The sequence below is a fragment of the Harpia harpyja genome, chromosome 1 (genome assembly GCF_026419915.1).
Source record: "Harpia harpyja isolate bHarHar1 chromosome 1, bHarHar1 primary haplotype, whole genome shotgun sequence".
Taxonomy (NCBI): Eukaryota; Metazoa; Chordata; class Aves; order Accipitriformes; family Accipitridae; genus Harpia; species Harpia harpyja.
The window spans coordinates 84,959,957-84,972,266 of record NC_068940.1 but is presented as its reverse complement, the minus strand read 5'-3'; the positions used below and the strand labels follow the sequence as shown (position 1 = coordinate 84,972,266).

General features: G+C 38.1%; 1 protein-coding gene across 10 annotated transcripts in view; it reads left to right on the top strand.

The window, feature by feature from the left end:
- Positions 1-12,310, top strand: part of ADAM22 (ADAM metallopeptidase domain 22) — a 139,507-nt gene that overhangs the window by 73,431 nt on the left and 53,766 nt on the right. For all 10 annotated transcript variants that reach the window (XM_052802858.1, XM_052802776.1, XM_052802839.1 and 7 more), the window contains 3 exons: positions 3,252-3,334; positions 7,971-8,034; positions 8,684-8,753. In XM_052802858.1, coding sequence (XP_052658818.1) covers positions 3,252-3,334; positions 7,971-8,034; positions 8,684-8,753 — 217 coding nt within the window. The remainder of the gene's footprint in view (positions 1-3,251; positions 3,335-7,970; positions 8,035-8,683; positions 8,754-12,310) is intronic.

Sequence of the window (12,310 nt, the reverse complement as noted above, 5' to 3'; positions counted from 1 at the left end):
AGTCTTCCCAGAGCCATGCAGTGCTAGTGCCGTCTGGTTTCACTGCATCACCTCTTATTTCCTTGCTGAGATTATAACAATCCTCAGAACTTCATTTAGGAGTATCCTGACAGCAGAGTTTCTTACACTGAAGAGTTCTCTTCAGGAAAAAAAAACAACCCAACACACCACTAGTGCATCAAGTACTTGAAAAAAGCTATTTTCATTTAAACCCCTTATATTTTATTAACTGGTTTGAGGTGACTTACATTATGTTGACAGGAACATAAGTCCATGTGTAAAAAATATCCCCCAGATGTTAGCATATGTAAATATATGTTTTGTAGTGGTAAGAATCGGTCCCCGAGACTGAGAAAATCAGTTATGTTTCTGTCTCCACCAGAATTACTGTGAACATCAGTAGATCAATGAGTTGAACTGATTTGATTAAATAGAATGGAATTTGTGTGTGTCAGTTGTGTTTTTCCTAGGCAAGAATTTAGAGCTGGTTTTCTTACATTTTTCTTTTCTAAATCTGTATGCATAGAAGTTTGGTCATGGATTTATGCTGGAATAAATTAATTTGGAGATACTATCACGGGCCATTTATTTGATTCTCATTAAGAAGATCAAAACACACTTTTGAGCCACAGACTTGGATTCTTAGTATGAAAAAATGTTCCTCCTGGTTACAAAGACATGGTTTTGCAAACTAATGGAACCTGAGATTCTACTGCTGGTACATATCAACTACACTTTCTGAGAACAAACCAATTTGTCTAATTACTCTACATTCCTTCCACAGCTAGAAGTCTGTACAACTCCCTACTGATAGTCTTCTCAATATTATCCCCATATTCATGTGCTTAACTCCAGTTACATCTTTTACAGGAATGCTACTGCAAGAGTTCTGTTTAGAGAGTATTTTATTACTCATAAGGTTTTAGCTCATCCATATAGTTTGATTGTTAGTTTTGTTATTGGCTTACTCGAGTCTCTCTTTGTTTACTTTTTATTCACATATTGCAGAAAGACCTGCAAGCCTTAAGCAATACTGTGATCCTGTAGTGGGGGAAATCCTACAGACTGAAAGAAGGAAAATCTCAAGAGAGCTTAAAGTAACTAAGATATAGGAAGTAAGAAGGTATAAAAAAGGAGAATAAAATAGAGAAAATGAGCCAGGGTTTCAGGAAAAACAAAGATGTAGCCTGTCTAAAATCCCATGTAACTTAGGATGTTGGTGGCTAAAATGCATGTGAGTGCAAAGCACAAACTCAGACCATCTCCTTTTCACTTTTTCTCCATCTGAGTCCCAAATGCTTGATGGTCCTGAGAAATGCTGGTCCAAGGGTGATGGGTCATACGTCTTCCACCAGACACCCCACTGTAGTCTGGTATGGAGGGTCAGTCCTGGAGCTTCTCACGGACATGAGCCAGATAAACATCAGAACAGCCCATTGAACACTACCTGCATGGTACCAGTAGCATTTACCTGCAGACATCTTAATAGAGAGGTGCCCATGGTGGGTAGCAGGATGGTCACTCTGCAGGTCAGTTTGGTGAAAGTGTTTTGCATCTGTACCAGATACACAGAGAAAAAGACACCAAGGTGGATAGGCAGTGGAGGTGGCTGCTGTCACTGCAGCAAGTGGAAGGAAGAAGTGGTATGTAGAAGAGAGGAAATAACGAGATTGAAAGAAATTGTGGGGGGAAAAAGAATGTAACACTTTTAATGGAAGATATGCTACAAGGGTTCTTCTAGCAGAGTGAAGCAACAAGCCTGCGAAATAGTGTCAGAGTCATAGTCTGTGGGATCAGGTGTTGCATTTCTCTGTAGCGCTGCTGTTGCTGGTCACAGGAGCTGTGAGCTGCCCCCAGGTATGCTGCACTGAGTGCTTTGAGGTCCAACAGCAGCACGGCATGCATGAATGCTCCAGAGAAGATTTTGAGGAGTAACTAATGGTTTCCAGTGACCAAGCTGAGATCAGGTCTCTTTCCCTGCACGCAGCCAAGCTCTGACAAACAGACTCCTATACTCTCTTAAGGAGAGCACCTCAAAACAGAGGTATCCGTACTTCGTAGTTACTTTCAAAAATAGTTTGCATGCCTTGTAGAAAAGAGAACAGGATTTCCTGATCAAAACACAGAACTACCAACATGTTCTGTGTGTTTTCTTGCCTTTTGCCTGACCTTGATTAATTTTTTTTCATATTTGAAAAATAAAATCCAAGAACATTTAATGTCACATGTCTAAAATGACTGTCCTAGGCATCATGCAAGTGACTACCAGCTTCTGAAAAAGCCGTAATTGTAATGCCTTTCCCTCACTGCAGTAAATGGACATAAATATTCACATGGCTGGGTACATTAGGCTAGGTAGATTGTTCATACATTTGCTGGTAGGGAATAGAAATAGTAAAGTGTTGCTATTGAAAAAAAAAAAAAAAAGCAGCACTGAAAATCATCTTCGTAGTCCTTTAACCAACCATAGTGCAGTAATATCACATAGCTGAATTTGGCAAGGCACTAATAGGTACGTACCTCTGCAGGGTAGAGTGGCAGTGAGAATTTGAGAGATGTTTGAATTGTTCTTCTAATTTTGCATACAAATATTGACCTTGTGCAATACTGAATACATTCAGTGCATGTGCAGTAGGGCTTAGTTTGTTATCAGTGTGACTTCTGTGAAACTAAGGGGGGGATTTTTTGAGTAAGGTCTGCTGGATTTGATTTGAAAGGTGTATATTTTGTTTGCAGAAGAGAAAAGGCAAATACTACTTTTCATTGTATTCCTTTACTGCTTGGTTATACTGAAAGTTTCCATTAGTTTTGGAGCACTAGTGAACACTTCTGATTTGTTCTCTTTTTTGATCAAGTATTATTATTATTTGATAAGCATACTTTTCTCCTTAGAAGTAGGAAATTGCCTTACCCTCAGAGCAGAGTTCATCTTGTTTGATGTAGCCATGTGCAGACCAGGTGTTGAGTCTAAACCCCCTATTTCAAACTCTTTTCCTAGTCAGTGAAGAAAGATGAGCACTTCTGGAATCATTTGTCTCTGAAATCTGTCTCAGGATGCCAGGGATTTCACAGTGAAAATATCTCCGTTCAGTGTAGAGAGTTGAAATTATGATGTTTGTCTAGGTACCAAACCTTCTTGGTGCCATGTCAGTGGGTTGGCGATATATTTATGAAAAAGCAGTGTCATGACAGGATGGAGTGTGATATTGTGGGATGTCCTGTGGATTTACAGTCTCAATTTTCAATTTCAGGGAGGAGAACATTGCTATTATCAGGGAGAAATTAGAGGAAAACCTGTATCATTTGTTGCCTTGTCAACGTGCCATGGATTACAGTAAGTCTGCTGTTTTGTTTTTACTGGCCTTTGCTTATTAGTCTTTTAAGCAAAATAAAGCTGTTTATAGTAAAATAAGTGCTATTTATTTTCCTACTAGTTTGTTACCAATATTAAGTCCTCAACAATCTTTAGAAAAAATGGGTTTAATTTGAACCTTGCAAAAGCCTTGTTTTTGATTTCAGAATTCACTGACAAAGCACGCGATTTTCTTTCCTTTTTTTTTTTGAACTGAGGACATATGACAGTGGCCAGGTATTGTTTTAAGGTAATTATTATAGAGATAGAAGAGTAAAAGTAGCTGAAAACTTCCTATTCTACAAGAATAAAAAACACTGCCAGTACTGACATGAACCATTTGGAAAATGTGTTCTCTTCTTGTTGCTACAATGATGTATTTTATCTTTCTTTTCTACTCTGTTTACAAAGTAAAGTGTCAGTTTAGAGTTTCTCTTGTCCTATCCATTTTCTTCACAGAATTGCTGGCCTTAAGCTGTGTGCATGGGATAATACCTTTGATATTGTAAAATCTTGGAAAATCTGGAAGAAAGGATATAAAATTGTGCAATAATGTATTTTTTTAAAGTACATAATTTTAGCGATAAAATAATTTAAAGCGTCTGTCATCCGAAGGTTATATGGAGCTGTGTGTTGATTGTAAAGCTTTCGGACCTGTCTACTTTTGGCACTATTAAAAGATGCTAGTCAGGTTTTCAGAGCAACCAAGTAACTTCAGTGTCTGCTGAATTGGGGAATTACAGGACCTCAGTGCTTTCGATAATGAGATCAGCTTGAAAAGTCACGGCAGCAAGTGAGCTTGTGCGGAGACGCCCTGAGCTTTGCCTTTCTCTGAGGAAGCAGGGCTTAGCTGATAGAAATCTTCTTCAGCTTATTGTCTGTCTCCAACTATTCTGTAGTTTTGGTATCAGCCATATAAGCACACATATTTAAGTAGCGTCTTTCTTTCATGTTTGTATATCCTTTGTTAGGAAGGGGGAGAATACATGCAGAAGACTCATCATCCTTGCACATGTCTGATTTACAGCTGTGTTTATCTCTTTTATGATAAAGGTTGAGCAGCTCAAGAAACCTGAGCCCAGTTTCAGTATGGACAGTGAGCCTAAAAATAGTAGCATCCTAATGCATCCTGAGCCACTGCATGGATTCCATTAGCAGTAATCCATTAGGTCTTGGCCCCTGCTAACTCCTAGGAGAAAAAGCAGAAAGCAAGGAGACCCTGCATGTGTCCTTTCCTGCCCTCCTTTTGTGGGTTTGATGGGTTTGATCTTAAGACTGACCTTCCTGCTGCTCTGTATTCTTAAATTGCCTGATACTCAGATTGGTCCCTTCCAACACAGTTATGTGATGAAAGGATGCATTTTTTCCCTGTATAATTCAGATTTCTGCTGAGAGGTATCTTTTTTTTTTTTTCTTTTCCTTTTCCTTTTTCTGATACAACAAAGTTTCAGCAGAGTTCTTCACACAAGATGCAATATGAAGCTTACCATAGCAGGCTGGTAATTCCAGCATCTAGCATGAGAAAGTAATGTTTTCCTGAGCTGTATTAAACTCACATTCTCTGACACTGCATTTCCATCATTACAACTAGCTCCTCCACAGTTGTTTTTAAATGCTAAGTAATTACTAGAAACACACACTAGCAATCAGAGCTCCTTAGCTCCAACCACAGTTTGGAGCGTCTCACTGGAATAAGGGAAGCTGGGGAGAGTTATCTTCTCATAAGGTCTGCTGGGCAGGAGCTTTGCTTTCGTGAATTTTAGGAAGTGCCTAAGACCAAACAGATGCCTCTAAAAGAATAACAAGCTTCATATTCCCAAAGTTCTTGCTAATCTCCTTTCTTACTTATTAGTACCCCTAGATCTTGGCCAGTAACAACAGAATTTTTCATACATGTGAGAAAATATTGTATTTTTTTAATCATAAATTATGAGTTGTTCTGTTGGTAATGTCTATGTTGTGGTCTTCCTTTTATTAGTTAAATTAGTCGGATGACTGGCTGACAGAATACTTAAAATTATTAATTTCTTCTCTTCTTAATGACTTTGCTAATGAAAAATGTATCTCTGCAACCTTAACTCCGAGTGAGCCATTTTGTTTGGATTTTTTTGTTTGTTTGTTTTCTGTGGGACATGCAGTAACTACAGTTTCCTATGAGTTAACACAAAAAACTTTGAATGCAAAACACACTGGTTGCTGGGATATAAATAAGCTATAGTCAGGCACGACTTCCAGACCTGTGTTTCAAGGCCAGTCGCACTGACACCAGGTTGGTCTATGATTTTGCTGCCCACTGGTGGTGAATATAAAAACTGCTGTTTTTACTGGAAATTAGACTTTCACGACTACAAATTTGTTCGTTTGAAGAATATACATAATCAAAATTCAGGTTTTTGAAATGGCCCGTGTTTTGCTCTTGCTTTCTCTCTAACACATCCATGAGCGTGTGATTTGTTCACAGAGCACTGGACTATTGAAGTCGGTTGGAAAAGAGCCATGAACGCTTTGAGTAGGCAAGTCAGATCTGTAGGTCAGCCGTGACTATTATTCTTGCCACTGTTGAGTGACTCAATCAGTGCTTCTGGGTGCAACAGTCGCATGAGAAGCCATTTGCTGATAGCACTTCGTCTTGCAGACTGTGCTTAAGTAAAATTGCAATTAGAGGGAAGGAAGTTTTGCCTGATTAAGAGCTGCAGGATGTTCCCAAATCTCATCTTATTCCCAGGCAAAGAAGATTCAACAGGTGCTAGAATATTTATCTCAAGCTCTGTTCTAAAGAATAGGCACAGGTAATTTGAAAGGTGAAACAGCTTTAAATTGTAGATATACTCGTGATCACACTTGATGTATGTTACATAGTCAGTAACTCAAGCTACTTCTGTGAATGCTACATGGTTAACCCTGTAAATGAATGATATTAAGAGAAGTATGCTCATCAATAGCTGTAATGGTTTACAAGCTTAATGTATGCTTATATTTCTTAATTGTCAGGAAAAGAATGACAGTATTTTACTGACTGGATCCGGTCCTGTGCAGAACCAGAATCAATTTTGCTGATTGAAAAAAAAAAAAAAAAAAAAGCTGCATAAGAAAAAAGAAAAGTATCTGGTTTTGTTGTTTATGTTGTTGTTTATAATTCTGGTGGGGTTTTTTTGGTGCCTAAAAGTTTGCTAAAGAGTAATCTAAATAAATAAATAATCTTGCTTTCATGCTGCTGTTGTGTACTGTGTGCCAAGTTTGAACTTAGAGCTCGTATTTATGGCCAAGCTTAAAGCCCTTAGTAGTGGCACTTTGAAAGGGACATGCTGATACAGCCTAATCCCAACCATGCGTATATGCCAGTGCAACAAAGGCAAAATTATTTAAAAAAAAATGCTGAATTGGTTGAAGATCAGAACGGTAGTGATATGAGAAATGCCCTTTGGTTTTATGCTCTTACAGAGTAATGTCTGTATCAACACTTTATTTTAAGGTGCAATTCGACCACACTTGTGCATCCTGTATTATGTTAAAGACTAAACCTCAGTACACCCTTTGCCTAAGTAAACTTAAGGTAACACTTAATAGAAAACATCCTTGCAGGAATGGACCTCACCTTTGCTGTACATTCGAGTGGTAATGCAAAAGCATCTGGTGTTACTGTCACAGACCATCCATTTAGAGAGCCTTAACAGTTCAGTTTGTTCTTCATTTGGAGTTGAACTTTGTGTTGGAATTTAATATGGAAAATTGGTGATTGTCTGTGGGCAAGCAAAGTGACGGATTTTCCAAGATACATAGCGGTGTGCTTATCATGAATGACCTTCAAATTTCTGTGGTTGAGATTTTATGCCATTAAGAAAGAGACCATGAGTACTTTGCCAGAGCCATGGGTATGGCGGAAGGCTTGGTCCTCTGTATCTCTTTTCACCACAGCCTGTTGGAAGCCTGTCTGATGGGGTTTCCTATCTCCTTATCATGAACATCATATAATGTCCATATTGATATGATAATGCATATAGCCATTAATGCTTCCTGGAAATATAAACTTAAACTAACTTAATTTAAAAAGAAAAGACCATCTGTCATAATTATTATTGCTGAAATGCCCCAAACAGCTCTCTATGCCCAAAAGAGCCCGTTATGCCCTTTGTACTTGGTACTTATATGTAATTACTGAGGAAAGAGTTAATCAAAACCATTAAAACCTAAGGATCAATTCAATTCAATAATATTTTTATTTGGGGAAAAGCTGTGCGCCTGTTCCAAATACACGTGTTCCTAAAGACAGGTCCCTTATTTATCTGTTGCAGGTAGATCTCTCTTGCATGGGAGTGGGGGCTCTGAACTGGATTTTCAGTTGGCTAAATTAGCCAATTTTTGTGGTGTTTATACATGTTGTAGAGAAGCTTTGGGGAAGAAAGAAGAGTCTATATCACCATGGGAGAGAATATTTTTCTTTCTGAGGCGAAGAAACAAAAGAGTGACTCAGAATTACGTTCAGTTCCTGAAACCATTTTTAACTGCTTCCTTTTCTAAATATTTAAATTTTTAAAATATATGAACTTCTTAAACTTACTTCCATTTTGCACTAGTATTTCTTTATTAAATCAGTATTTACATTTCCTGCTCTTGACAGTGGGATGTTCTATGATGGAAATCATACTTACCTTATTGAGCCAGATGAAAACTACACTTCAGATGTAAGTAGAACTTACAGTAGTCCTTCTGTGTTGTTTGTTGAATACAGACATTCATGGGTACAGGGTAGGCATAAGGCTCTGGGACCAAAGGGTCATCCCCTCATTCCCAACTCATTTACCTCATATGTGAGTCCCCATCATCACAGACAAAAGTAGACATCCAAAAATTATGCAGTGGTATGTGTATAGGTGTGTGCTCTGTAACACTTGGATGTAGAGCAGTGCAGCACTACAGGGTGATGAGGGTCCCTTGAAGCCAGCAGGAGAAGCCTGCGAGTGCCCTGTCCCCTTCTCTGGCACTTCCCACTCTGGATTCATTACATCCTTCTCCTCCTGGTTTGGCCTTGACTCCAGCTTAGCAGCTCCTGTGACTCTCATTGATGTTCCCTGGGCAGCTCTCTTAAGCCTAGCTCTAAGCGTGCTCAGCCACTCTGTTCGATGTACTCAGATATTTCAAATAAAAGATGATTAACTGTGGCATGAGTGATCACATCACAGTTGGAAAGAGTGTAGAGTAATGGTGCCTTGCAACTTGCATGTTCACTCGTGTAGGTGTTGGATAACAAGGACCTTTGGAACTGTCTATTTAATGCTCGTGAGATGGATTAGTTTATCCAGGTTTAATACATGCAATTATTTACTATTTCAGGATGACTTCCATTTCCACTCTGTTTACAAATCCAAGTTGTTTGAGTTTCCTTCGAATGACCTGCCATCTGGTATGATTTTTTAATATTTGTGACTTATTGATTTGTTTTAGTCTAAGGCCAAAGTTTTTAATCATATTTGATAGATAATCTTCTGATAGTATAATGTTCGTTTGTATATCTCTTCTTTTTCCCGATTAAATAAGAAAACACTGAAAAAAAAAAAAAGAATCTGAAACACTGAAAGCACTGGGAAAAAAACCTGAAGGATGATGAATTAAACCTCTCCTAGACCTTCATGTTGTGATGTATGTTTCTCTTAACAAGTCATGTGGTCTGTGTACTGCATTATATACTAGTAGTTATAGACAGAAAGGACTGAGGTAGCCTAAAGATGATGAAAATAAACACCACATTGTCAGTAGTTGATAACTCTTCATGGACTTCTCATATTTTGAGATACAGGGTAAGTACCATGGTGTGAGCATAAGCCTGGGAGACAAGAACTTGCCAAATATTGTTGCTGTTCAGTGACTCTCTCATCTCCAGTCCATTCAGCATCTTTCACAGTACTGGCTGTAGTGCTGGTCATGCATTTCAGTACAAATAAATTTGGAGGCAGAAGTGGTTTCAAGTGTTTGTAGTGATGAATCTCCACAAACAGTTTATATTGTGTGTGGAAGGAGAAGAGGTTTTTAAAAAAATGAGTTTTCATCTGAGAAGTTGGCTTGTTAATTGAAATGAAAATTGCAGTATTTATGGCATATCCCCATTCTATCAAGGTTTTGCCAGTTTTACAGATGTGTTTTCTTACTCTGCAAAATATATCCTAGATAAATAAAACTGTCCTTCATAGACACTGTCATTTTGGTAGAAACCACCTCTAGACTAATTTCTTCAGGAGAGTTACAGATGTCCAGTTATCTTGCTTACAAACTATTTGTCCTATGCTAACAGTTGGATCTGGGATTTTATGGTGCTGGGTACTGCACATAGATAGGTCTTTCTCTGGAGCACAGTGTGTGCAGGTTTGCTATTTGTTAAGCAAAGTAGAGTAATTCAGAGAGCTAATGAGAAAAAACAAGGGAAATTGCTACAATTGGGTCATCTTGATTTCAGTTCTGAAGAAGGAATCTTTCTAAGTCTAAAGAAAACAGTATCCGAGCTTGGTGCCTCACGTCCTCTGATGATGATTGCCCAGGTGAGGTGGAGGAGGCGTTGGGATGGAGGGGCAGCATAAAAGGCTTATGCAGTGGAAGGTGTCGACATCTGTATCATGAAGCTTCCTATGTACGTGCACCTTAGACACATACCATGGTTACTCCCTGTAGTGTAATGAGAACAATTTATTGAATATAAGGCCACATAATAAAGTACATCTTTTAATCACACTTTCCTGAGGATAAGTCCCTTGAAAGGTTGGAAATAATGCAACCACTGCTGAGTTTAAAATAAGTCTTCTGTCTCAGGTTGTTAGAGTAGGAGACTGCTAGAGGTGGTACTTAGTAGATATCTATCAGCTGTCTTATAAGATTTCCTAATAGTGAAGTTCTGTGTTTTCAAGATTTTTGAATACAATTATTTTCTGCTTTTAAAATTATGAAAAGGAATTAATTGCAAGTATAGTTCACCAGTTTCACCTCCACCAAAGCTTCTTGATTTTCAAAAAAACTGTCAAAATAGGGCTTCAGGTTTTTTTCACAAAAATCTAGATATGCTTGTACAGTTTTGATTTTACTGCAGTTAAGAAGTAAATAGTTGCTGGCTTTGCTGTACAAAGCCCAGCATGTGACATAATGGAAGATGTTGCCTTTAGATGGAGTTAGAATCAGAAGACTGTAGAAAAGGTTGAAAAAGAGATTTAATTGTTGAGTGCTAGTGGTCTTAATTATACAAATATTTGTAATGTGGATAAGAGGTATAAGGTGCTAATCTTCTATCACTTTATGTTTGGGATCCCATATATGGAGAAATAAACTTTAACTCACAGTCTGCTCTTCCACATACCCATACCTGTTTTTGTAAAACTGTTTGGAAGGGTATTTCTGAGGTTTGTAGTGAAAGTTTCTCTAGATGTAATAGATTATATCCTTATTAGGAATTCCACCATTTTTCTTTGCCTGTGATTATTTAATTTATGTCTGTCTTTAAGTCATCCTCCATGCATAACCACAGCTCCAGAGGATGAGAGCAGTCCGCACCACCTTCTGCTTCCCTATGCTTTTCCCTGTGCCCACAGGAGCTCTATCACTCATCCCCCAACCTGCTGCACACTCTGCCCTACCTTCTCCTTCACTCCTTGCACACGCTGCCCCACCAGTGTCGCTACCTGGCACTGCCTCTTCCCTGCTAGTCTGGAGAATGCTGACTGTTGTCTTGACTTTTCCTTTTTTTTTTTGTTTTTTTTGAACAGTATTTGCAATTAATTGCTAATAGTATTGTTGTAATTGATTTTTTTTTTTTTTTAACTACTACAGCAGAATCATTAGTAGCAAGCACTGTGCTAGGTTATGTCATCAGTATTTCTTATATTCCTTATTACTCTCATAATTTACCAATTTGCCCAGCCTAAGGAGATCTTCCTTGATGTCAAGATTTTCTTCTTATTTTTAAAAGAGTCTGTGTGTAAGCTAAGATTTCCACTCAGTACTGCGTTAGGAATGGACTGGATGTATAATCAGCTTCAATATTGATGTTAGAAAGAAAAAAAAATCAAGTAATAGCAATTACTCAACATCAGTCATAGTAAAAGGTCTTTTCCAACCTAAATGATTCTATGAATCCTCATTACGCTTTTTCAAGGTAATATATTCCCATCAAAATTTCTGCCAGGCTTTCTCAGCTATCTACATTTCCTGTGATTTTGCTGGTCATGTTCTTTTGCCTGAGGGTCCCTGGCTGGAAATGTACCCTGCCTGAATTCATCCAGTTTGTGAATTATAGTGCAGTGTTAATGTGTGTTAATGTGTTAACATTAATGGCTGCATCATTCCCCTCTAGAGATGACTGACTTCCGATGGTGGGTAAAACAATCACATTTGCTGGTAAAGTTACCTGAGACCTTATATACATATTGTAAATTACTATTTTATTGATTGAAAAGTTGTATTTTTACCAGTTTCATTAACCATGATATAAAACCTAAACCGACAGGTTGAGAGCCAGTTATGTGGCACTAGAACACAAACTAAATTAATCAACATATGTAAAGCATAATCAAAACCAAATTTTCAAGATTTAGTTTCTCATCATTGAGAGCTCTGTAGATTGCAGGTCTTTAAGCAATAAATAGGGACCCTTGGATATGATTTAATTTATTTTAGGTCCTTTTTGTAAAGAAAATCCTCAAGTGCACTGGTGTAACCATGAAAACATTTTTAAGCAAAGGGCCTATGGTTGTCCAGGCCCCTCCATAAAAAGATATCTGCAAACTTCACATACCAAAATGACAGTATAAACCCCGAGATTTAGCCACAACAATACCAGTTAGTCATGCTTTGCTTTCCTTGTTTATCAGTAACTAGCCACTCCTGGTTAAGATTAGCACTTACCTTGGTAATGTTTTGTCAGATGGGCAATTCAGCTTCCTGTTTGAAGGTTTTGCTGATACGGCAGCCCTGTCAAATTCC